Genomic DNA, 26,688 nt, shown 5'->3' with positions numbered 1-26,688 from the left:
CGAAAAGTAACTACTATCCAATATCCTCGAGTTAATCCCTTTTTTGCCCCAAATCGACAGGCGGCGTTATTACTAGTTTGTGTGCGGCTTTTAAAAAAAATCCGAGGAAGTTTAATGATAAAGTTTAATTTAATAAAGTTTAGATCTAAAAAATTTAAAAGTTCGCCAAAATGATTAAAAAAGCTAGCTTTAATACGCTTGGGTTTTTGATAGAAAAATTAATGCCCATTTTAAAAGACGAGGCTATTAATTGGCAATCGAATCGATTATATAAGTTTCAATGGTTAGTTTTGTTGTATTTTTCACTTTTTCTATCGAAAAGGTAATTACACCAAAATTTTCCGCATAAAACGTATTTGAGAGACATATTAATAAGTACGCACTTATCAATATTGCTTGCTGTACGAAATTTATTAAAAAAAAAAAAAATATTTGAAAATTAGAAAAAGAATATCTTGAAAATGGCTAGTGAACACCTAAGATTCAGCATTGAAAATGTAATCATGCCGAAAATTCTCGTTGAACTATCACTTTTAGAAGCAACTCATAAAGGTCCTGATTGAGATTCCACGCGCTCTATGCCCGTTAAAATTAGTGGTTTTATCCACACCTCTTGCGTACGAAATGAAGATTGAAGTGAAACACTATTATTGCCTAAAGGTGTTTACAAGCGTTCGTTGGTTCTGCTCTCTAAATAATAAAACTTCGTATCTTGGCATTTCTTCAACTTTTAGGAAGCTAGTTTTATTTAACACTAAAGTCGGATTCAATAACCTTCGAAAACAATGTGTTTCATTGTTTCTGAAGTCATATAGTGCTCGTCAGAATGCTACTATTGTTTTTGAAGCATTATCGGTTCTATGTAGAGAATGTGCACATTCAGCAAATGATGCGGCTGTACCACGGTTCTAAGCGTTAGCCCATAGATACGTTAGTGCTGCGAGAGGTAAAAGTGTACAACTCAACGACCCCTGCTGCAGAGGATCATCGCTACACTAAATCATTGGGTCGCAAAATACCAATAGGGGACTAATGTGTTGTAACTACTGCGATTACGATGATTAAAATGAGGCGTTAGGTCAGTATTTTAAATTTTCTTTGGTGAATTATCAATTCTTGATCTGAAATATATTATTATCCCAAATGGGCCCCATAGGTGTGACGCGTCAGTTACCACTTTAAAGAGCCATGTGGCCTGAGGCTGCATGGAACTCAATAACAATTCGTGTGAGGCGCAAATACGCTAGGTGAGAAAGGGCCAAAAGGAAGCAAAAGGGAGGAGGGTATTTTACTATTGCCACCTCCACCTCTTTCTCGTCCTCCTGCGCCTCCTCCTTCTGCTGGAAACTCCATGGATTCTCGATTCCCGTGCACGCTGGCTGGTCCTCGATCGGGCGGCCATCTTGCGTCCTCCGATCCCCTGCCCCAAGTACTAAAGAAGACCAGCCGTGCCTTGGCCGTCATCGGCACCCGTTGCGATGGGACGGCTTGTGGTAGGTAGCTTAGTGCTCACCGCAGGGCTATGGCTCTCGGCGAGAGTGCCGAACGCGCTGGCTAACGCCGACGCCAAGCGGCTTTATCACGACCTTGTTAACGGCTACTCATCGCTCATTCGGCCTGTAGGAAACAACTCTGACCGCCTCACCGTCAAGATGGGCCTTAAGTTATCACAGCTCATTGACGTTGTAAGTAAAGAGCTCAACACAGCCTTTCTCAGTGTGTTTCTTAGGTGCTAAATGCGTTTAATGTGCATTCAAGTACTGTGGTATGCAAAACTCATCACATTGAGTATGCTCTTTACGCTTTATTACAGTGGAAAAACGGTGATTATTGAATGTTTATTACGAATCAAATAACTGACTCATTTACCTATCTTATGATGTTTTTTTTTCTATTGTAGTTCACAATTTCGAGGATGCATGAAGGCAACGTAAATTTCAACGATAGACCAGTTTGTTCTAATAGCATTATTTTTATGCTAGTTAAGCGTATACCAAAGGTTTATTATGGGGTTGTAAATAAAGCTACTACACCTATTGTTTAGAAATATTATCATCTTCGTGAGAATAATAGTCTTAAAATCTTTATCCTAGTTGGTGATGTTTGTCAAACAATGAGATCCGCTCTTGTGAAGACCATTTTCGGGAGTTTGAAATTGCTTGATTTCATTTTGTCGGGGCTGATTTGTACTTTATTTTAGCTGTTTTTTTACTTTTAGCTGGGGGCCTATTTAGGTATACTTTTCCATGCTATTTAACTAACGTGCCGATTTGGAGTGCTATACATATATATATATATATATATATATTTATCTACTATGCTTATTTTCGCGTTGAAGATGCGCTTTGAAGGGAAAATTTTTACCATAATGCTCTTTGTAGGAGTTATTTGCTACCCTACCACTCTGCAGGTTTTATTTTTTCTTAAGATAGAATGCTATGCCAAAAATTTGATTTTCGGCACGAAAGAACCGATTTATACTTTACTACCCGCATCCATAATTGAGTAGTGCATCCTATGCCACTTCTAGCCATTTTTTTCTTTAAAAGTGTAAACTGCAAACTTGTAGCAGCGACGTTTTGATGACATTTTTTCTTGTATATAAAAAAGTAAAGTTTTGATTTGTGTTGGGAAACAGCTTTCTTTAGGATGTCATCAAAAGTCGAGCTTCGGCCGACCCTATTCGCGTGCGTCCTTAAGACGTCGGCCTATCACCAATTTTACTCACGTGCATCCTAGCTACTTATTACATGGCTAGTAAAATACATCAATTAGCTCTATAAATAGAAAATTGAGGTTTTTATCCATTCTAAACCAAAGCCTTGCTTAGAATATCTCAGAAAAAGGGTCCATAGACCATCTCCAGTATGTTTGCGTCATTATAACATCAGTCAATGGTCGACCATCTTCAGGTGCATCTCACAAACCGGATCAATTCAGCCGAGATTCAAAAAACCCTTTACAGAAATGTAGGAACAAAAAACCAATTTAAACCGGCACAAGTCTTTCTTTCTTAATATCTTCATTCTTGCCAGTAATATGTGGACGTCCGATAATGAGCTGCGTTTTTACATGGGCTATATCGGGCTGTTGGAATTGGTTACCCTTATTCATCTTTGGCATCATTTTGCCAGAGCTAATATGTACTACATTTTCACTTTTCCTATTAAAATAAGAGTTGAAAAAATTGAGCTAGGGGTTTACGTAAGCATATTTTTTGTGCCATTAAGTGAAGACTTTAACGAGCAGAACCAAAACGCTATACATGACTACGTAACTTAATCTGTACTTTCATGATCAAAATGCCCTTTGAAAAATAAAATTTTAGCATGGTGTTCTACGTAAGTGTTGCTTTTTTCTGTGTCATTCGAATGGTCTCGAAAAGGTACACCAAAACGGTATATATATGCCTACTCCTAAATTTTAAGCTGTCTTTTTCGTACCCCTATCCATGGTTCAAAAATGCATTCGATGACATTTTTGACTGTTTTTTTCGAAAAAATTTCTTATACTTGGAAAGTTGGGCTACATGCTCATACGATTTCTGTTAGACATACTTTCCAGTGAAAAATAATGACAAGTCGAAAGAACTTTTTGAGCGAAATCTTTGATAATAGCTACGTAATAGGATGGGTAATTCAACAAACTTCGATGATTTTAGTTAAAATACGATGATCATACACTGAGGCTTTTCGCTTCGAAAACAACAAAAACAAGCTGATATTGTGTTTATTTGTTGCGTATAGGAACATAGTAGTCTTGATTGCTCTTTAAATAAACTTGCCAATTCGAAAGTCGCGAAGAACGCCTACTATAACCTATACCGCAGCTGAAATCTCGTTCGAAAATGTTGGCAAAAAAAAATATTTTCAAATACCAAAATATGGAAAATGTTTAGTTTGATCAAAACAAAACGATAGGTCGAGCGAAAATGCAATACATCCATGCTAAGGAACCTATTTTTCATATATGATAGTGATGTTGTGTCGCTGTTTTTTTTTTTTGAACAACTATCTTTCATAAATATCAACTTGAAAATTGCGAGAGCTGACGTGGCGAACACTAAAGTAAAAGAGATTTGCAAAAAAAAAATGCATAATAAAGCATTCTTGAGGGCTTTTTTGATTTCAGTGGATAAACCTCGATGGGCTGGACAAAAACGAGTTCTTATACTAAAAGTACCTACTTGAATGAGAAAAGTTAAAACTAAAAGTGGAGAACCTTTTCCCGGGCATCGATCCAGCATCCTTGCATAGATCCCGGGCAAATTTTTTTGCCAGGAAATCTATGCAAGGGAAGCCGTTGCTGGTATCGAAAGCTCCCAACGGGCTGAAATATAGTACATGTTCCTGTATCGGAATTTTTTAAGGTTAATATTGCTCTTTCTACGGCAAAAATGCGATATGGTATTTCATTTAAAGCCAATTATTCTTGCCACCAATCGATAGATCTCAACGAGCTGGGTAAAAATGCAATACCCTTTACCTAAATCTAATATCTTGAGGTTAAAACGGAAAAAATTCAAATGCCGCATTTGTTACCCTCATACCGGTAAGATTGCGTTTTAGGTGCTTTCTGATAGACTTTTTGTTTAGGACGTCGTAGGATAAGGGTTACTAGGACATATCGCGTTTGTTATTTCTCATGCAATACAAATTCGTTTGAGTGCTTTTTTGACTAAACGCTTTATTTAGGATATCCCAGTGACATTCTACAGCAACGATTGAAAGTCGGCCGACTTTACTGATGTACATTCCTGAGCCGTAGGCCAATCGTATTCGCGCCATCCCAGGCACAATGTTATGTTAGCTAACATTTGAAAGGTCAAAATCAAAGCAACCCCGACGAACGGATTTCTCTAAATGTTTCAATGGAGAACTCTACTCATTTCCGATCGGCTATAGAGATAATCATTTATTAGTAACATGTGATAGTCTAAATGATGTACTGTTCCGCATAGCGTATCGCTACCTCGAAGGCTAAATAGACTATATGTCGTCTCAAATGCCTCACGTTTTGGCTTTCATAAATACGCCACATGACAATAAGCTTTTGATTGAACCTAGAGACACGGGCTTGGTTTATACTTTATAAAATGTTTGTTTTAAAACACACACGCTAACAAGCCCTATAATATTTAGAGTTGCTATAACGAATCGGCTGCCTCGCGTTTTAGGCCGAAAACCAAACGAAATTCGAGGCCGAAATAGAATAGACAAGACTGCTTTAATTGGAGTGTGATTTGGGCAAAACTTTCCCAAAAGGACACATGTGGATGTTGGCTTAAGAAGCCGTAACCATTATGACTCATGACCTTATTCGACACTAACGACGTGTTGACGATTTATTTGCAGAATCTTAAGTCACAAATTATGACCACTAACATGTGGGTAGAGCAGGAATGGAATGACTACAAACTGCGTTGGGACCCTGAAGAGTACGGGGGCGTCAGCAAACTCCATGTACCCGCCGAACAGATCTGGCTACCCGACATAGTGCTGTACAATAAGTAAGCATACGCCAAGAACACTCCTGTGAAGACAATAGTACACATATTGTTATGTATTTCATCTGGGCGTACGCTTAAAACTGTCAACAAGGACAGCCAAACGCTACTTAAATTGCAGTTTTCCACTACTGCCTCCGTAGTGACAGAAAATAGGCAACGCCATTTTTAGCTAATGCTCATTCAGGTAGTATTCTGCTTGCCGCTGACATAATTTCAACCAAATGTTGTATTTGACTAGAGCAGAAAAGCTTAGTGCGAGTGCGTATAAGCTTGATAGCAACTTTTTAATTCCCTCATAATTTAATAATAACTGTGGTAATTATATTACACTTGTTATACTGAAAATTCGTCCCGTTTTTAGCTACCACTAAAGCCACTTTATTCATGTCTGTGCTAACTTACTCACAGCGCCGATGGTAACTACGAGGTCACGATAATGACCAAAGCGATTCTTCATCACGACGGCCTCGTTGTCTGGAAACCGCCAGCCATCTACAAGAGCTCGTGTGAGATCGATGTCAAGTACTTCCCGTTTGATCAACAGACCTGCTGGATGAAGTTCGGCTCGTGGACGTATGACGGATACACCGTCGACCTGAAGCATAAGAACCAGCAGGACGGCGATTTAATTGAGGTCGGCATCGACCTTTCGGAGTTCTACCTCTCAGTGGAATGGGACATCATGGCGGTCCCAGCGCGAAGAAAAGAGAAGTTCTATTCGTGCTGCGAAGAGCCGTACCCTGACATTACATTTAACATCACAATCCGACGAAAGACCCTATTCTACACTGTCAACTTGATTATACCCTGCGTTGCCATCTCATTCCTCTCCATTCTCGTGTTCTATCTTCCATCCGATTCTGGAGAAAAGGTAAGTTTAGCCACGCAAAGTCGTTGCCAATAATAATAATAATATGAACGCTGTACGTTAACGAGCTTCCTGTACCTCGGACCAATATTTGAGATTCTTCCACCTGGACATTTGGCACCCTTCTGTTTTCTATCCGGTACAGATTCCACAGAAGCTAACCTCAAAGTAGCGATTATACCTATTAAATCGATATTGAGCATTAGGGACGGGTTTACATCTTCCAGCTTACTCAGTTATTTTTACCTTCAGTAGTAGATTAAAGTACGATTAAGTTTTCTATTAGTTCACACACGGTGCTTTCGCTTCGCCAATTTTACAATATTTTGCTGTGTACACTTGGGAATGAAGTTGACAAAGGCATTATTTTTAGACTTTGGCCAAGGAATTCGATTGTGTAGACCATGGAACGTTAATTCCTGTAATTTATACTTTGTTGGCTTTAACTATAAATAGTCTACGAATTGCCTTAGATTTCGAGGTTATTTTTTTTTTTGCAATTTCATGTTTGTACCCTCCAGGTATCGCTCTCAATTAGCATTATGCTCTCTTTGGGGGTCTTCTTCCTTCTGCTGTCGGAGATAATTCCGCCCACGTCGTTAGCAGTGCCACTCCTGGGCAAGTACCTCCTCTTCACAATGGTGCTCGTCTCATTTTCAGTCTTCGTCACCATCGCTGTGCTCAACGTTAATTTTCGTTCACCAGCCACACACAAGGTACGCAAATAATAGTACACGCAGCGCTGCAGTAGCGCGGACCGTGCATTGCTCACATAGAGTACGACCTGTAATTCCGTAAAACGCTTTCAAATTGTTTGCATTTTATTAAAGAAAGACAAAGTAGGACGCTGTAGCTGCACAAACGATGGTAGCGTTAAACAAAAATTCAGTGGTTGATTTACAGACAAATATGGACATTTGTTGGATAACATCCAACCTAACATATCGTTTATCATAAAAAATACACGAAATGTTAAGTTTGCTAATATAGACATAACGGTCGAATGCACTTCTATATGTCTTCGAGAAACACGAACATGTTCCAATATAGAAGGCAAACTTAGCGTTGTTGCAAGCGTGTTCGATGGGTTTCGCACCCCAAGCAAGTGTGGCTTAAAACAAAGAACAACTATGTGACCCAGTGCCAACACGCACCTGATTCAACACCAGCAGCGGTCGAACTGACAGGCCGAAAATGCTTAGTTCAATCATTCTTTTTTTCTTATGGTCTCTGGAGTCATTTTTGTCTGCGGTACACCAGCCCTTTTTTCATTTCCAGAGGAGCACACAGTGGGGTACAATATGATTTCTACAATAATTGTTCTGCACTCGACCTATATAACGAGTCGCTGTAACTCTGAAATTATTAGTCATACAAGGGCCGACTCAGCATCTGATAAGTTGCTTCGTTCATAGCTACACGTCATCAGTAAAGGATAAACGTACCCTGAGTTTCAGAGTGCAGTAGGATGCTCTTCCTGCTATTTGTCCAGCATGCGCGTTTTCTACTTGGCACGTCTGTCTAGAATCCAACAAAATCAGTTTCAAATGCCAGATGCGACGTGCAGATATTCTATGATTTTCCTCTATTAGCGTGTTTGCTAAATTCAATTAAAGACAACGTTAATTTTCATGCTGTTGCGGGTGGCAGTAAGTGTGACGTGCGGTATCATAGCGACACTTCATAGTCATACCAATACAATGATTACATGGCTCAAAAGGACGCATCACCTGGACCAAAATGGCACACGGGTTTATTGAGCCTAAATAAGCTGTGTAAACTTACTGACAATTGTTGTATATATCTTATCGTTGTTATTGCGCACACGCAGATGCCCCTGTGGGTGAAGGAAATATTCTGTGAGTGGTTGCCGGGTATTCTTATGATGAAACGGCCAGAAGACGACGACGAGGAAAAAGATGAGGATGACGAGGAGGTACAAGAGGCTGGAGGCTTAGAGGGAGTGGAAAGCGGTCAGGGAGGGGCCCTACACAACTGTCACGATATGCACGACGATGTAGCAGGCCCAGATTCAGCAGCATCTGCGGCTGCGGCGGCGGCGGCGGCAGCGGCAGCACAAAATCAAGGCAACCTGCTTGACCTGGCGGCTGTCGGGTTCGATAGCGTCGAAGTGCGCAGCCCGACGGTACCGTCACTACGGTTGCCTCCAGGTAAAAGTCGTATTTAGCAGAAAATCAACTTCCCTTCTTCTACCGCCGGACCAACAGAAACACATAGGCAAGCTAGTAGATTACTAGGTGCAGATATGTTCAAAACAGCCGAAGGAAAATGCCCGTCCTTTTTTGTGAGAAATATTTATTTTGTCAAGAGAAATTCTCACAAAAATAAAATTGTATACACTACATGATCGTACGTTAATTTTAGTGTTCTCCAACACAAATAGCTTTAAATGCACAATAATGAGCTAGAGGACAGCCAAACTGCTTAACCAAAGAACCGTTTCTGCACACCTTCAACTGTTGATGCTTGAGAAAACGATGAATCTAGTTTGTTGTGCTTTACGCACTTTGTTGTTTACGCTTTTTCTATATACTAGTTATTCAGAGGAATTACTCTCCATATATTCAGAGAGACAGATCAGATATTCAGAGGATATCTTTTCAAGATATCACAGCGGTGAGTAACTCCTAATAGTTTCTTTCTTGTTACCGTATCAATTTACATCTTTTTCACCAATTTACATGAGAAATTAGCCTTCGGTACTTCATTCTCCAATTAAATAAAACCGACTGCATCAAAAAATATCTGATTAGCAATTCCCACATATATAACTCCATCCAGCCGCATAAAGATCGACCAAAAAAGGTATTTAAGCGGCGTCGTTCTAACCAAATTCCAATGGTTGTGGATGGGGTGAAAACGCATATAGGAATCACTTTATCAATATAAATGTGACGTTATATTATGGACACATGTTTTTTTTAATGCACGATTTTTAGTTTGTGTGTAATGTAAATATAGACCAATAAGGCTACAAGCGCCTTGTTTTATCTACAAATGCACATATACTGAAAAAGTATTGATCATTTTCAAGCAAAAATCAAAACGAATATTTATATTTTAAAATAGTATTGCCAAACTAGATATGCGCCCTGGGTCGTTTTTCTAATAACACCATAACCCCGTCAACAAGAATTTTTTCTGGTTTGTGGACGAAAGATTCTGATAAACGATCTTTGCATTTCCCCAGTAAGGCTAAATTCACCCTATTATGAGAGTTCTGCAGGCACCGAAATAGTTTAGTGACGCAAGATCTGAACTTGGCAGATGTGTTAACTTCTCCTATTCAAGTTGTCTCAATTTGTAGCTAAAGATACGTGATCTGGCACTGTCATAGTGAAGGCGTACGTCTTTTCTGGTCACTAGTTGATATCGATTTTCTAATGACTTGTGTTAATTTCGTCACCTGGTCAACGGTGAAGGTCCAGATCGATCGCTTTCGGAAGCGGCAACAACTCGTAACATTCTTCAATGTTGATCTGGGTTTTGCTACGGATTATAAAGCACATTGTGACTTTTTTTACTTGTACATAATTGTTGCATGCGGTCTATTTCTCCGCACCCGTGATCAACCTATTTACATATGGCTATATCTGGTTGCGTTTCTGGAGAGCTTAAATAGGAATCTGACTGCATAAATTCTTTTAGATCCATTCGTGTGACATTCAAATATCGTGCTTCTTTTTTGTGGCCAACTTTTATTAAATGGTTTGAAACTATACAATGGTGGATCCTCAGTGCGCTAATGATATTACGCTTGCCAATATGTCAATATTGCTCAACTTTGATAACAATTTTACCGTATTGTAATTAGCTGACCACTATAAGGTGTACTTTTCGGTCCAAAACTTCTTGGACGAACCATCTTTGGCCCATTTCTTGCAATAACGATCATATACAGCGAAATTTTTTTTTATCGACCTAGGCAACAATCGTTCTTTTCTCATAATCAATTTTTTGAATGTAGCAAAAATTCACACAAACTGTTTAAAGTGCTCTATCTCAGGTGTGAACAAAGGCATCGAACAGTATTGGCGCATATATAACTGTCAAATATCAGTTTTCCTATGATACTAGCGCCGGCCGGAAAAAGAGACCCGCACTACTTGACATAAGCTAGCTAAGAAAACGGTTAAGACATTTGGATATTTATGTAGTTCGATCGCTACCTTCTGTCATATAAGAAACGAAACAAAGTCATCATGACAAAAAGCAATGCTTAGTTTTAATATTTAAGCTAAAATTAGCTCAAAATTAATCTCTTCGTGGTGAAGGAAGGCTCGGTAAGACAAAACGTTTTTGCCCGAAATCGATGCTTGCGTTCTTCCCAGTTTTTATGTGACTTCGAATTTTATTTGAGATTTTCGATCCTTCAGAAGTCAAATTTTGAAAAATTAACTAAAAAGCCATTTTTGGTACACATGAATTCTTTATACGGAAAAAATGTAATGGCCAGTTCGGAAAAAATAGTACTAGCTACCAGTGAGGCTGTTCAAATAAACTTGAATGGTTAGTTTTTTAAAATAAATTTTTTTTCGCGCCTTTTAGTAGTTTAGGATCTTCGCCATCGAAATTGTAATGCCGCTGCAATGTTTTGTATGTAATGTATTTGGGTGATCATTTGACGGACGGGAATCAATTAAAAATTACTTTCGGAATGTTTTGAAAATAACGAGGCTCATGCCAACGAACCAATTGGGTACCTTAAATATTCACGACTGTCAAGAGGAACATGTTCAGCATCTTGTTAAGGATATCTATTTTTGTTTAGATGTAACCCTAATATAAGAAACGAGGCATATTGGGAAAGCATAACTTAGTTGGGCTTCCTTGTAGATAGAGCTGGAAAAGTTGAAAGCTATATCGAAAGGAACATATAGGAAATCATATGTGCTTGTGCAGCGGTCTGCATTCTCAATTCAGAGTTTGATGACATTGCTATGCAATTTGATCGATACGAGCAAAATAAGAGCCGCAAGCAGGTTTCCTAAGGACACATGGGATAACCTTGTTGGCATTTACACACATGCACTGACAAGGATAAAGGAAGAGATCAAAAGGCACTTGTACGCAATTCTACAATCTGTTGCATAGTATCATTTCAAAATACTGATCCAATTAACTTTTCTAGCAACTGGTCACGTGTACAGACTCACATGTTCATATATTTATCAACAGGATAATAGAAAGCCGTATTCAATTCAACATGATGCACACATTAAACCATAATGTGTTCCTGTAACATCATATTTTACTTCAGGTCTGCCCGAAGCAAAATGTGGGTCCGTAGAGCAGCTGCAGTGTTCATTCCTTGCCGTACAAGGGGGAGCCACGTATCCTCTAGAGAACAATGACGACGGATATGGAAATGATTCGCCTGCCGAGGGCGAAGCTGACACTAATTCCGAGGAAAGCCGTTGTTCGGTGCAGAAACTTTCGCCAGAAGTCGAGCGACCAGTCATGAATGTCCGATTTGTGGAGCAGCATATGAAGAATGTGGATAAATTCGAAAAGGTAAAACAACGCAATCCAACATTTCACTGTTGGATGTTTGTTTGGATGGTTGTTAACAAATGTTGTTATTAACGAAGCCCCTATAGACATCATTTAATCACTTGATAGATGAAGTACGATCTAGTATTCCCGCATTTGTCTTTTACGCTTGGAAACGCAGTTCGAAAAGGTGTCGAGCGTTTCAACGTTGTCGGTAGCTAGTTTGCAGGCCCACCTGGATAGATCGTGAACGATTGCTAGTAGCATATGTTATGGGTCAGAAAATGTTGCTATTTTTAATACTTTCGACGACAGGCTTTTTAAACTGCCCTATGAAAAATTCACTAAAATTCGAAATTGAGGAACATATCGCCCGATTTATTTTCGTTATTGCGTTCATAAACTTCTACTCAGACAGCGAGCGCTATTCTACAATCCTAAATATTCTCCTGTGTTAGATTTTTAGCTAAAGAAGATTTTCGGTGAAAAGAAACAGCGGTGAAAGTCACTGTTAAAACCGATGAGTTTGATTAATCTGCTCAAATCGAATGGCTTTTTGCGTAATTTTCTAGTTTACTGCTTCTGTTCCCGATTTAGTGTTATGGTTAAGAAGTTATACAAACAGCTCTTGCGTAGCATGCCCGTCTTTGGGCCTCGAAGCCAAAGAGTACAAAGTCAGAGAAAGATATTTCTACTAGCGTGTAACACATGATCATTACTAAATGGCAAGCTATAAATCAAAACACCATAGACGTCCTTAGCATCTACGTTTGGCGCTTGGCGTCAGCCGTCAGGAGGCAATCCTATCACCGCTCTCCAGTGTAGTGCCGGATTTCGAACTATTACAATTGCTTTACTACTATTACTGCAAACATGAAGAAGGCTTTATAAAGGTTAAAAGGCTTTTAGAGTTCATCGGCAGAATGCGAAGTTCATTAAAAGAGCGAATCGTGTATCTCTGAACAGATTGGTCAGATTGGTTACGTCATCCGTGCCGTTTCCCCGCAGCCGCAAGCTGAGACTAGAGGTCTTTGAAACAATCGGCACGAAAGCAAGAAGGACACAAAAATAATTACGTCTTAACCTATTCATTGAATATGCATATTGATACTTTAGACGAGCGGGCAATGCGTTTGCCTGTACCGCCGCACGCAAAACACGCCATCTACGTGCTTTGTCATTATTCGTTTGTAGATAAGTGAGGACTGGCAGTACGTCGCCATGGTACTGGATCGGGTGTTCCTTTTCTGCTTCACCATCGCCTGCGTGGTCGGCTCTGCATGTATCATATTCGAGGCGCCATCATTGTTCGATGACAAGGTGCCAATCGATGTGCTACTCTCCAAAGTAGCCCCGCGGGTAACTATCGACATATTCATTTCTGTATTTTGTTGTTTTGACGCTATGTACTTTTTGATTCCATTGTTCCATGTATCATTGCCATCGAAAGCTACGAGGTATGTTTTGCCTATGAAGATAAATCATGTCATAAAGCAACGACCAGAGAAAATGTTCTATGCGGCAGTATTATTTTCGCTTCCCATCGTTGAGAAAATCGCGCGTTAAATAAGTACGTGCAGAATCGTATGTACAATTTGTAGCCTGGACACGTAACTAGACAGTTGTTGTCGTTACCGTTTTTCATTGCTTATACATTACAGGCCGTGGCGTACAGACACGAAATGATATCGAAGGGTGTCCAGCTTAATATACCCGGCTAACTCCAGCAGCGATAGCAGGATGGTGTGGTTATGTGTCCGTGTAAAATTTTACAGTAAAATCGATTCTGATACGCATACACACGTATATACTGTGGTCACCTTACTTACTTACTTACTTCTACGCAAGTTTAGAAACTAAAATCTGGGATAACTGGCCCCATTCGGTTATACTGTCGAATGAACTGATGCTCAATGCAAGATATGTTCGCGACCCGTCCTTGACTATTGTTGTTGTCGTCAGGCACGTTGGCCTACGCTTAGCGTACACTGAAATGCGGATTGACACGATAGCCTAAGCAATCATCGAACGTTTACTTGTTATGACCACATAATGGACGAACGCGCTCGGCTTCACAAATGAATTGCCTTTTCAGTACGTAGATAACGATTAAGCAACAAACAACAAGACGGTGACGTTCAGATGAGAAGGTATGGCCAATATAGTATATATATACTACTTAGTTGACACTGTTGGAAAAGATGTGATCAAAATGAGTAGTTAAATATGTCCACCCAGACTTTCTCAGTAGAGTGGTGAATCAATGCAAATGCTGTTTTCACAACACGAAAGATCCGTGGACCGGCTACTAAGAAAAAGAACAATTTAACACTTTCGAGTCAGGAACAAACTATCTCTTCGTAATCTTGCAGTATGGAAGTCTTGGAAATAATTAATCTCTGATAGGATCTATGTTTTATTCTGGAAACTGTTCAAAGTGATCCACTGTGGATCGAGAGATGAATCACGAATTGGATAAGTGGTGATAACATGCTTCTGGCATTCTCAGCCTATCTTACCCAGTTACTAAGAGATAGTCTGTCTAATGCCGCCTGCCACAGCATACGGATTTAACGTGCGCGGTGTTGACGTCGATCATCTGGTATTATTCTAATTACAATGATTTGCTAGAAAGAAAGAGCGCCTACCGCGTGATAGTACTGTGTCCGGTGTCCGGTACAGTGTCTTGCAACCAAACTAGCATAGAAGATGTAAAGTCAGCCAAGCTATTTGAAAGAACTGGGTTCAAGGATGTAAGACTCATCTTTCCCAATAACGCATGGGTTTAGCGCATAGCGTATCGATCGATGCGAAACTGTGCATCCAGACATTCGATGACACGTGTAATTACTCAGAACGGGCAGTCACTTGCACCTTGAGTACATTGGGACTCAGAAGCTATCCAGCTGTCAAGGGTTATAGGTATAGTAGATACCACAATAAAGATAAAGCCTGAAAATATGCTTCACAAATAAGTAATAACTGCTAATAGTAGTGATAGTAAAAAATAGATTACGGGCGATGGGTGCTGACACCAATGCGTCAGCTCTGAAGGTTGAGTACGAACCTCTGCATGGTGCACGGAACGCGTGGGGCAGTGAATTAGAACGTTACGTTGTCATCACTACCATTCCCACTAGTAATCTGTTTTCGAAAGGTCCCTCAGTAGATATTTGCGAGACGGGGTGTGTGTATAGTATGTACGCGAGCAAGTTAGAAGTTAAGTACTGTTCGAAATAGCCGAATCGATCTTTTGTTCCGAGAGCTAATTAGACACGTACCTCTTTTGGAGAAGGCGCAAGATTCGTGCTCAGTATCAAACGGTGGAACTTGATTGGGGATTTTCTGATGGAAACATTATTGTTATAACGCACCAAATGTTATGGTATACTTGTTATAGCTATTTATTTTGGGGATGATCAAGGTGTGTCATGATAGAATGCAGAATGATGATTGTTTGCCTTTACCTTAATAATAGCAAGGCTTGCGCAAGAAAAGTATGGAGAGTTTGCAAAGGAACAAACGACGTTAAAGACGGGCGCATACCAGGAATAGCCCCAGCTATTCCTGGTACATGCCCGAGCTTGATTTAATTTTAGCACCGGTTTGTAGGGACACAGGAAATGTTCCTGTGTTCCACAAACGAAAAAGGTTTGGCCAACGCTTTTTTTAGGAGAAAGCGGGCTCACCGAGAAAACTCTTCTGAGCAGAGGTGCACTTCGGATATAAAACGGCTTGATCACTTTGAACGTCTAGCACAGTGCCGACTTCGCGGTGGCATTAACTAGTGAGCCATCGATAAACAGCTGTGATCGGTGTACTGCAGGAAGGTTGGAGGGTAGATGTATTCTTCAGACAAGGCATCCTCTATCGCTCTGGCCCAGAGAAACCGCGACCACTTTCGCGGGCAGTCAAAATTACTAGTTGTCAGGTTTATCAGGGGAACGAGTGGCTGTGAATGCCGTCTTCCGCCGACCGATCACAAAGCTAAAAAGTCTGTCTTAAAATGTAGACCACGTTGCTGCAGGTAAATGCTACTATGTAGAAACTCCCAAATTTACCTTTACCAATGCTTTTATATATTTTTTTTTAAATATTAAAAAATCTTTTTATAACTTTTATAACTTTAAAGCATTATAACTTAATTAGTTGGCAGGCGAATAATCTTCGTTTATGCTTTGTATGAGAAAAAGTCGAGCATGATGTTTGTTTAGTTTCAGTATATCGTAGAATGCCTATTAGACTTAACCAAGCTAGTGTCAAAGAAAACTAACCAAGTGTATACTACATCCATAAATGCGCTTCATGTTTTTATTCTTTTTTTTTTCTCTTTTATAAACCTTACCTTTGTTTATATAAGCGCACAAGGAACGTGTATCGGTAATGCAGGTATTGATGATTCATCACTGTGATACCTTGGCCACTGCATACTATTTGATAATAAAACAATATTCCCTCTTGTGTTCTACGGCTGTTGCGCATAAGCTGAATTTAGGTTTCATTGGTCTTAAAATGAATATATTCTGAACAAATTCTACTTTCCTTCACACCTGCTACTCTTACTTGAGTTTAAACCATTTACTATTTCCTCGACTTGACTAGATGGGTATTTTTCCATTAATCTATTAGGACGAAAAAGTCTCTACTTTTGTTCTTCGGCGCGGTCGAACCGCGTTTCATACAAAAAAAAAAAAAAAAAAATCTGCTTTCGATGAACAGATTTAGAAATAAAGACTAACTTCTAGCTAGATAGCACTCGTACACATAACTACAATTAAGCTAGACAAACTCCGTCTAAAATGTGTGCTTTTGAATCCGCCTAAAAATATGTACATTTACTGGCCACCAGTTTTACATGTCATCGGACAGCAAAATTTTCATACCTACCCACCCACCCTGGTTACCAATATATGCAATCTTTTATCAAGTTTGTACCGAAATATATAGTCTTCTCATAGCATCTACATTTTGAAGTGAATAATTGATTTTTAGTGCTCTGCACTTGCTTATTTGAAAAATCTTGTCTATTTATTTACTTCTTCTGTTTGTTTGTTTACGAGGGTTTGTTTACGTGTTGGCCTGCGAAAGCACAAAGGGTCGCTTGCTTAATAATATGTTTCCAAAAATAGAGAACCGTAAAAAACTATTACCTAGTTTATTTATTAGGCTTTTACATTATATAGCGTACTGATGAAAATTTTGGTTTGTAAAACAAAGTTTCTGTTGGTTAATTTGAAGGCTAATAAGTTTGCCTTTTGAGGCATTTGTGTTAGTTGTTTTTCTTCCGGAAGTGATATTGCCTAGAGAAGAGACTGACATTGGTAAAACAGACAGTGGTATTAAGTCCTTGGAGATCAATGTTAGAGATTACTTGTTAGTTAAGAGGCATGCAAAATTCGTAAAATCTAATAAGTAAGTTCTATGTGATCCTTCACAGAACCTTTTCTAAACTAGATAGCTGTTATAACATATTTTCATCATTTGCAGGATTTTCATGCACTTCTGCTTCATGCCCTCCCATTGTTGATGCAGTGTCAGCTAATGTGGTCATCCATCTTTACATTGACATTTGCTGTTTGCCTCGTGTTAAGCTCTATAACAAGAAATAACAACAACAACTACTACTAAAGCCTCTCAGCTGTTTCTACCATCAACGTCAGTCGGTTGGCCGGTGTTGTGCCATCACAATCGGACCAGTACGACGGTTACGTCGTTGTCCTATGGAACGGCGGCAGCAGAACATCTCTCGATTCGTGACGATTACGGTGATAATAATAATTATGGTAATGGTATTGTTTATTTATTTTATTATCAGTATTTAGCACTGATTCCACCAGTTGCTAAAATCAAAAGAAGAGATTTTCTGCCCTGGCTTTGGCATTACAAGAGTCTCTCTTTGAGCAGACTATAGGAGGCATTCCTCAGTCGTTTTCGGCATTTAGTAACCCTTCTTGCCTTTTTGTTTTGTCTTCGTCTTCTGTTTGCCTCCGCCACTTTTTTCTGACCTTTTGGCTTGTGTGTTCCTCTCGTGCCCTAATACAGTTGCTGTCGAAATATATTCGTCATATTCTAGTCATTCTACCATCTGATTGCTCTCAGCTTTTCAGTCGTGAACCGAAGCAGATGAGGTGCTTTCTTGTGGCGGGCGTATTCTGTCCGAGGTTACGTGGTTTCCTCTCGTTAAGTACAATACGAGCATGACCTAACTCAGAGGAAGTAACCATTGAAGAAACGTAGAGAGTCAAAACAAAAAACGTATATAATAACTGTAAATATTCAATGGTTTGTAGAATCCAATGCCACCTTCAGTTTATTTATGTTATCGCGTGAGGGTAAACAAGCTCGTGATTGACCAACCTGCTACCTAATTATGAAAAGACTTGAGATTCGTAGAATCAGATCGAATCAACCTGAAAATATGTAGATGTGATATGAGGGATGGTAAAAGGACAAAACTGGATTCATCCGTGAAAAATAGGGAGAAAATATATATAGAAATTTGTATTATTAGGTCGGTGTTTAGCTTATTGCCACCATTCCTTTTACTCAAACAGATTTATCACGTGCATTAAGGTTATTTAGTGTTGATGTTTCTTTCATGTGTTGATACATATGTGAGCTTTGTATTTATTCCTCTTACCAGTTCTTTATACTATAAGGATCCCGTTTATTTACTAGGGGATTTATAGGCGAGAACCAATCGGAACTATATTATGGAAACATTTTGATTACTTACGTTAGGTCACGATTACCGGTCGACTACACTCACGCAGCTTTTACCCAAGACTGTTTAGAGAGTATTGTGGCTCTAGGTCGCTCTTCCTCAATTTGCTGCGACCTTTTTATCTCCTATTCGTGCCCCTACTTCTTTTGTGGGAACCCTTCTGTAGCTGATACTTGTCGCGTCGGTGCCACATCTTTGAGAAGCATTGTTAGCGGTTTCTCCTGAACTTCTTTTACTATTCATACAGGTCAGCTGCAAAGTTTGTGAAGGTAGTCGGCCGGAGTGGCTCTTTTGTATAATAAAGCCTCAGCTTCATGCTAACCTGCCTTTGCATTTGGCCTTGATCTATTCAACTGTTTGATACAAGAGCATTAAACTAACTCGAGTTATCTATCTCTATGCTTGTTCCCGGATAGCCCTGCTTCAAACTGGGTTAGATACATTTTTGACCGCATTCTGTAGGCCAAATTCTTTCAGCCGAGTTCCGGGCAGCCAAGTCCTTTTTTCGCCATCTATTCCGGCGTCAACAAACTGTGCAGACCTTGAAATTCAGATACTACACTAGGAAGATTCGTTTGCACTGTTCTTTAACTAATCTCGTTTTCGTCGTTATTTGCCCTTCTTCACGCCATGTGCAATCATTTAACGGCCAACCGGGCGTGTCATGCTGCATAATGAAGAATTTCTAATGATTATTGAATGAAATTAACTTTTTGAAGACAGAGAGACATCACCGTTTTCTGTATGGAAGAATTTCCACGTATCATGTTTTGAGTTTCGGCTCATGCCATCTTAATCTACCCTGTTGATTCTGACAGATACGTATGCGTCTTTTCTAACTGTAATTGGGAGATAGCTACGCACAAGGGCTTTTTTAATTTTATCGCCATAATCGCACCGCCTGGTATCGCAGTAATCGCTTGCCGGGATCATGCTGTACGATATAAGAACTAACACAGAATCAAGCCCTACAATATCAAGCACAATCTTTGCGCTTTGATGTTAGGGATTCTTCGATTGTATCGATTTAATAATTGCCCAGAAGAATATAGCTGTACGTTTTGCCTGCGTGAGCCCAGCGAAAAAAAAAAAAAAGCTTAACGGTCTTTTGCTTAATGTGCACATCGCGGCCTTTTCAACGATTGATCTTGGTCGAGCAGCTGTGCCAAACCTTTATGGCTGCAGTTTATGTCGGTCAGTGAACACTATTAACGTGAGTCTCGAAATCACTCAATTGCTCAATATCGAAGAAAACGAAGAGCCCAAAAACGTTTAGGAGATTATTATGGCTTATCTGAAGCGCCGGTCCATCCATCGGTCGGTCGGTCGGTCGGTCGGTCGGTCGGTCAGGTTCATCGTTCGACATGTGTTAAAAAGAGTTGATGCTTTTGACCCGGAATGGTATGCGATACAACTTCGTTAAAGAGTCGTTAGTTCGTTGGTAGGACCTTGATCTTAGTAACTTCGGCGCGCAAAATTTCTTCATTAGAAATCATTTTGCTCTAAAATGAGAGGTAATGTCATATTATATTACACGGACCAAATTACAAGAGAAGGTAACCCGGGCATGGTATTAATGGCGTTTGGTAACACGTAAACACATGCATCGACATTTTGTTTCTTTTGCCGATAACGTAGTATCAGACCAACCAAATGGTAAGTTTCTACCCTCCATAACGCTGTCTTGTTGTGTCTTTTTAGATATTGTAAAACTTCAATACTTCCAGTTTTACCATGAAATCAAGCTTTCCCGCACCGCCTATTAGATGCTTTGTTAGTAACGATCGTTTACTGTAGGTTATATCACAACTAATATAAGCAAAACTTTATCACACATGTTAATTACGCTAAAGGAACATTAGCTACTTTAAATAGGCGTCCAACTATTCCGTATAGTAGCGGCGGCGGCGGCGGCGGCGGCGGCGGCGGCGGCGGTGGCGGCGCTATGGTGACTCGTATCTCAACATATAGTGCTCACACATGTTGTATTGTCAACATTTACCATTTTTCATGTTCAGCCTTTATTAATCACAATGATGGGAAACTCAGATTGTCACAACAACAATCGCCGACCGTCCCTTGACCACTTCCCTTTCTTCTCAGATCTATGTGCATCAAGGAGAGTGCTTTCATCAAAAACTGCGCAAATAGAACAATGTCGCCGTCCCATGTACTTATCACTAACAGCAAATGTTCATCGCTATTATTATGAAAAGAAATTTTTTCATTGAATTACTACTTCTGATTACTAGCTATTGCCTCGTACTTTTGATACAGTTACAAAGCCAAAAGTAGGGGACCTAACGCTATCGTTTACATGACAACCATGATTGTCGCAGGTAGAACGCAGGCCGCGCAGAGGTGGCGTAGTCGATTACTGCTTTGGCCAACCGCCTCCGATGTTTCCAAGGGACAACCCGACAGTCTTATTGACCTGGAAGACCACCTTGATTTTCGGCAAAGTTGCTTAGCAAAAAAGCTTGTTCAATTTTATTAATCAATTATATATATATATATATATATACATTAATTATTATATTATTATAAATTAATATACAATATTAATTTATTAATCAATATATATTTATGAGATATGGGAACTACAGTTAGTACCGGCTGCTTGGTTTGAATCCATTATGCAGTGTCACTTCGTGTCAAACAAAAGACCAACAAACGCAAGAAGAAGATAGGACAAGTCGGAAAATAAGAGACAATTATCGCTTTTTTTTTCTCTTAAAAACTACTAGAAGAGCTCGTTTCTTCAAGAAAGCCAAGTAGAGGATTCTATATTAGGGGCTTTTGGTAACCAAAGCCAAGCCTTTGAAATGGATGTCTCTATTTTGAGATTTGCAATATGCTGTTTATGCTAGATTCTAGAAATAATCAGAACCTTCCCACTTCTCACCTAATGATTGACCCATTGAATTTATTGCCCTGACTATTATAAGGTCCAGCTTATGCCTATAGGTCTGAACGACTGCGATGGCGCCGAGAAGAGCTCAAACTGAGTCTGGTATACGAGTCACTACACGCAAGGCATTATGTTCTAAAAAGTCAGCATGCATATAATGGAAGAATACAGTGAACCTCTAAATCCTAATCCACTAAATAAAAGAGGGTGCTTGATATATTTCGATCGTAACTACACAATGAACTAATAATTTCAAGCCACTTTTGAAGAAGCCCGAAGCTAAGCAACTCGCCTCGCCGGTGGATATTAGAGATTTATCACTGATTTATAATGATTGAGCGGGAAAAACCATTGTAGACTGAAGTGTTACTGTTTTAAAACTACGAAAAGTTTACCCTGTAAATTTCTGTGAATGCCCGACTAACAATAATGAGAAAGACGTCCACGGACCGAAAGAGCATATCTACACGTATTATTTAAAAAAAAAAAAAAAACTGGGTCGAAATGGGCGACGTCTCCGGTAAAGGACTGAGCAGTTGCTGTAGGTTTTCCTACGAGTGAAAAGAATAATCTATTTGATAGTTACGGTTTCATTGACTGCATTACTGAAAAATTTGCATGTGAGAAAAAATATTTGTGCGTATGCCGTGGCTAAAACAGTTGAATACTTACGCAATCTCAAGAGCGATTCTGACCGCTAAGTGGGCGCCCGCCATCTTACAAATACTTTACATCCTCAACCATCGACTATGGGCTTATCTCTACTAATTAACCTGGGAAAAACATCTATTTCTGGGAAGAACCTAAGCAGACAGAGGTAACACAGGACAGAAATTACAATAAAAGCACTCTACAGAAGCAAGCTTTATTGTAAAGCCATTTTCGAATGGATCTTGCTAAGAAAGATGACATTACTTGACAGAATTTTCTATACACGGTGCAGATCCTGCCCGTGTCTCTGGAACGAAGGTTCAGCTCAGCAAATCCCTGTCTTCATTTTCAGTAAAGTACTTTGCTCCATGGATCAGGCCTTCAAGGCTGATTTATATTAAAATTCAATTCTGCGCCTTATTTTGGGAGGATAGAGAAGGCTAAGAGTTTTGAAGAATAGGCTCTAAGTAGAGGGAAAGGGAGTGAACAAAAATGGAGCATTTAAAAAACACGCTTGTTTTTACCTTTCAGCCTAATACATATGCTAGCCTAAACAATGTACACTTGCACGTCTTTATTTATGCTTTTTTTTTTTTTTTATAAATCGTACTCAATGTAAGCAACATGAAACAAATTTTCCTGAAAACTTAAAAATACCTTTACGTAGACAAGCAATCCTCAGTTTTTTCTGCTTCTCTGTGCATTGATTAAACGGTTGCACTGTCCCGCAATGAATTTTTGCACGATTTTTCAATACCTTACCAATACATTGAATTTAGTCTTAATTCGATCGAAACTAATATTCAAACGTAACACATAAAATAAATCCCTTAAATTATAGTATGTTAGGTAAACTGTCATATTTGTATTCAACAATGGCGTGGCTTGGGTGGCCAATGCGCACTCCTTTGAGTGCGTTACCATGGAACAGTTAGCCATCGCTGGCACAGCATGGCAGGCAAATGGTTGGTGAGACACATTTCTACATGCCGCATCATAGGCTGGCTGTTGGCGAAAAACCCAGATAAATCCAGCAAGACTTGTTTGAAGAAATGCCTAGTGGCTTAAGCAGTAGACATGAAAATAATAATTAAAAAATAGGTGGATTGTTTGAGTATAAATGTTATAGACTGACGCTAGCAGCACAAATTAGACATTTTTGGATCATCATCACAAAAAGTTTTTCTGGCTCAATGAGCGTTTTGTTCAGGCAGTGCGTACCCTTTTTACTGGCCTGGCGTATGGACAACATACTTTGATTGATCAATGCAATCTTCTTTTCTCTACCCCCTCCCCGTTCCCTCATATTTTCGCCTCCTTTCCCCCTAACTCGGTCGTATTATTGTAAGAAACGAGGCTTCGTTGCCGTCAACCGCCGCCTTGTACAGTGCGGCTAACATATAATAGGCAGTGGTAAAAGCGGGTTTAGCAATAGGAGATGCTGTGCCATGTCATGCTATAATATGACTAATATGCTGACTGATGATACAGCGGGGGTGTGTGAAAAATACAAAGGCTAAAATAAAAATGACATTGATTCAAAAATCAGAGGAAACATGTCAAATAAAGAGTAGTGGCAGTCGACAGGGGTTTCCAGGTCACCGACGAAAGCGTCTGCTTCGTTGTTTGACGATTCGGATACAAGATGCATGAAAGTAACAGATGATAGGCAATTGCCGAACACTGATATGCTTACAAATATCGAACGAAATTCGCGACACGATAGTGAGAAACGTAAAGCAGACGGTAGTTGTCGACCCCATCGATGCCGGCGAACATGGACGACGTCACAGGCGCTAAACGCCACTTGTCCGTTGTATCACGAAAGATGCCGGTGCAATCAAGGTGTATGGTGCGTCAGAGAGAACGCACGTACTGCAACAGCTGGGTAGGGGAGTTAGAGCAAGAGAGAAGAGGGACCAGGCGGCCAAAGAAACCACCTTCTTACCAACCGTCTCGTTGGCGATCGTCGATAACACCAGTAGCAGTAGCGGCGGCGGGATCGTAAGGCATCTAGCGCAATTGCAGCTCCTTTTTCCTTTACTTGGACTCACGAAATTATTATTATTATTATCTGGGTGATTTATCAATCGAAAAAACATACTCACCCTATAACGATGCAAATATATTAGGGTCAACTCTGGTTACATATACACGCTTTTAAATTATACGAGTACGATCGATACGTTTACTATTTACATCTTTAGAGAAGATTCCTTCTGGATAATTGAATATGTTTTCCTATCAAGCTAAAAAATATAGTACTATCATCAGATGTGCTTCTTCGAGAACGAACTATATGTCTGTTACCCCAAAAGCGAAACAGATACAATTTTCGAATACTTTGTTTGCGCTGTAAAACTGTTAGAGGAAACATTTTCTGACGCTGTGTTGAAGCAGGGTATAAAGCTCCGCCTTGTTTGACACAGGATCCTGGTTAGGACATTCACTAAAACTCAAAAAATAATCAGCGTGCAGTAAATGATTGCAGGCCGGGGATGCTCACCATGTTAGTTTTGTTTAAAGCCAGTACTGCGCGTATTGTTAACCACAGGGATATATACATGAAAAATGTGTTGGCCTTTCTTTCAAGGAATACGGATATTTCCATCAAGTTTCTAGGGTGACCTGGATCAGATATCGTGTCGTCCGAGAATGCCGCCTGCCGAAGGGCAGCGGCTGGCCTGGTCGTCTTCGACAGCATTCTACGTTTGAGCTAACTTGAAAGTTGCAAAAAAAAGAGATAAAAAATTGTTGTTAATTCGAGAAATGTCTACTAATTTAATCAAGGCACACACATTGAAATAACCTTTAGAAAACTATTGTTCAGTTATATGATATATATCAATGGTGTACGTTTGAGTCAGAATGCAGTACCTGGTGATGCCGGTACGATTTCTTACTTTTTGTGTGCGATTCTATGTAAGTGGCATTGCGCAGTATGAGAGTGTCTTGTTTGAGTTACACACAAACAAGGAAGAGAGTCTATTTCTGCAGGTACACAGGAACAATAACGACTTGCCGTTACAGGGATTGTCTAGAGGGAGCGACGAGTCTGCGATCAACTCTGAGCAGCGAATACTGCGAGTAGTAATTGCCGATGCGAGCGGCCGCGGGATTCACATAAAGCTCGACCACCATCACCACTACGATTTCGTCAGCAGATGTCGATATATAGGCGCGGTCGGGTCATTCTCAGAGAAACCAGAAGTGACTACGCCGAGAGAGACCAAACACGAGATGAAGATGAAGTCGAAAAATCGGCTAAAATGGCCGCTCTGGACAACAACGACAGCACAATTAACATCCTTGAACATTGACATAGCGGCTTCACTGAAATACCACGGAGAATTCGGCATCGGCAGAGCTCAAGCGATGCGCTTGCTGCTGCACCGGCGTCGGTCAGGGTCAGCCATCTGCGTAACGGCCGGCGCCGCCGATGACGACGGCGACGACCCCTCTCTCTGTCTGTCTGTGCACGTCAGCACAGAGAAGAGCACAGCAGTACACGGTTCAGATCAGACCAGCGGCCGTTTCGTCCGGCACCAATCGAATGCTACTACCATAAGATAGAACGGTCAGTCTGTAGTCGTTTGCTCCAATGCCTAAGACTGCCATGGGAAACAGGGGTTGACTGGTTTTTCTGTTTCTCACTGTGTGAGTGGTCTTATGATGATAATCATAATGATGGCAAGCATGATGATGATATATAGGCATATTTGGGACGCAAACAGCAGAGATAAACGTAACTGGTTATTGTATGACATATGCTATTTGTTTGCTTTGTTCTTCTAGACGACAAAAAAGGAAATCTATGATACAAATAATATACAACACATTTAGGGACAAATGATTACCATCTCTGTGGCATGGTGACAGGCAGCTGTGGAAGAATCCCTGGAATGCTTGCGATTAACCCGGAACTAATTATGATCGCATTGGTGACATAATACCTGTAAAAGTAGTCAGGAAGCAAATAAGCGCATATAAGAAAGATGGCGAACGAGGTGAAGTGGTATTGGAAAAAACTACGAGAAAAAAATAAAAAAAATGTAGCAATTTGCAAAAGCATATGCACACTGTTTTAGCTAACATAACTTAAGAGTTACCCTTATTAAATTCACTTGCTAACTCTTTTCCGCAGATGTTATCTTTGTGTGGCGATATTTGTATTTTGAAGTCTCATTTCACCACAGATCAGTCGTTTGACGAAACTGTCCGTCAAATAATAACTTCCTTTTATACTCCAGACAATGTTTTGAGTTTCTTCTATTGTTGCTCTCTATTGTAACTTGGTTAGCATCAAGTCTGTGCGTCGGTTGACCTGGTTCATTTGAGGTACTATAGTCAAGCTATTTTTTCTCAAACGTTCTCAATGGGTCTCCAATGTGTTTTAACTTAAACTCCAATGTACCTCCTATTCTTGGCCGTGTTTAATCACGACCGTAGCATATCCTGAAAAACAGTAATGTGTTCTTACTTTTAGCCAGCGTTACGCCCGTCAGATTATA

General features: G+C 39.9%; 1 protein-coding gene and 1 long non-coding RNA gene across 13 annotated transcripts; one reads left to right on the top strand and one right to left on the bottom strand.

Moving 5' to 3' along the window:
* Positions 1-1,338: 1,338 nt before the first annotated feature.
* Positions 1,339-26,248, top strand: LOC111252815 (acetylcholine receptor subunit alpha-like 1). Of its 12 annotated transcripts, none has more exons than XR_015329922.1 (12): positions 1,339-1,685; positions 5,355-5,509; positions 5,918-6,380; positions 6,899-7,093; positions 8,209-8,548; positions 11,659-11,912; positions 13,086-13,250; positions 13,553-14,041; positions 15,565-15,918; positions 17,379-17,674; positions 25,208-25,754; positions 25,973-26,248. XR_015329922.1 is itself a non-coding variant. In XM_022811316.2 (9 exons), the coding sequence occupies exons 1-8, from the start codon at positions 1,479-1,481 to the stop codon at positions 13,610-13,612; spliced, it is 1,839 nt and encodes a 612-aa protein (XP_022667051.1). In that variant the 5' UTR covers positions 1,339-1,478; the 3' UTR covers positions 13,613-13,646; positions 25,208-26,248. The 12 variants fall into 12 exon arrangements, 2 of the variants coding, with proteins under 2 accessions (XP_022667051.1, XP_086848597.1); XR_015329919.1 differs by adding an exon at positions 17,991-24,181 and having other exon boundaries at positions 25,208-26,248; XR_015329921.1 differs by having other exon boundaries at positions 13,553-13,646; positions 25,208-26,248.
* On the bottom strand, positions 17,682-18,748 carry LOC147755084 (uncharacterized). Its single transcript, XR_015329923.1, has 2 exons — positions 18,628-18,748; positions 17,682-18,093 (listed from the first exon to the last, which is right to left on the bottom strand). It is a non-coding gene; the product is annotated as an uncharacterized LOC147755084 (long non-coding RNA).
* Positions 26,249-26,688: the final 440 nt, after the last annotated feature.

The sequence above is a fragment of the Varroa destructor genome, unplaced genomic scaffold (genome assembly GCF_002443255.2).
Source record: "Varroa destructor unplaced genomic scaffold, Vdes_3.0 BEIS01000006.1, whole genome shotgun sequence".
In the NCBI taxonomy this organism is placed as follows: Eukaryota; Metazoa; Arthropoda; class Arachnida; order Mesostigmata; family Varroidae; genus Varroa; species Varroa destructor.
The sequence above is the reverse complement of the archived record's forward strand: the minus strand, read 5'-3'. Positions and strand labels throughout refer to the sequence as shown.

Coding starts and splice junctions, on each gene's coding strand:
- LOC111252815 (XM_022811316.2), top strand. CDS start 1,479: ATGGGACGGCTTGTGGTAGGTAGCTTAGTGCTCACCGCAGGGCTATGG. Junction 6,381..6,898: donor CATCCGATTCTGGAGAAAAG/GTAAGTTTAGCC, acceptor TGTACCCTCCAG/GTATCGCTCTCAATTAGCAT. Junction 11,913..13,085: donor ATGTGGATAAATTCGAAAAG/GTAAAACAACGC, acceptor ATTCGTTTGTAG/ATAAGTGAGGACTGGCAGTA.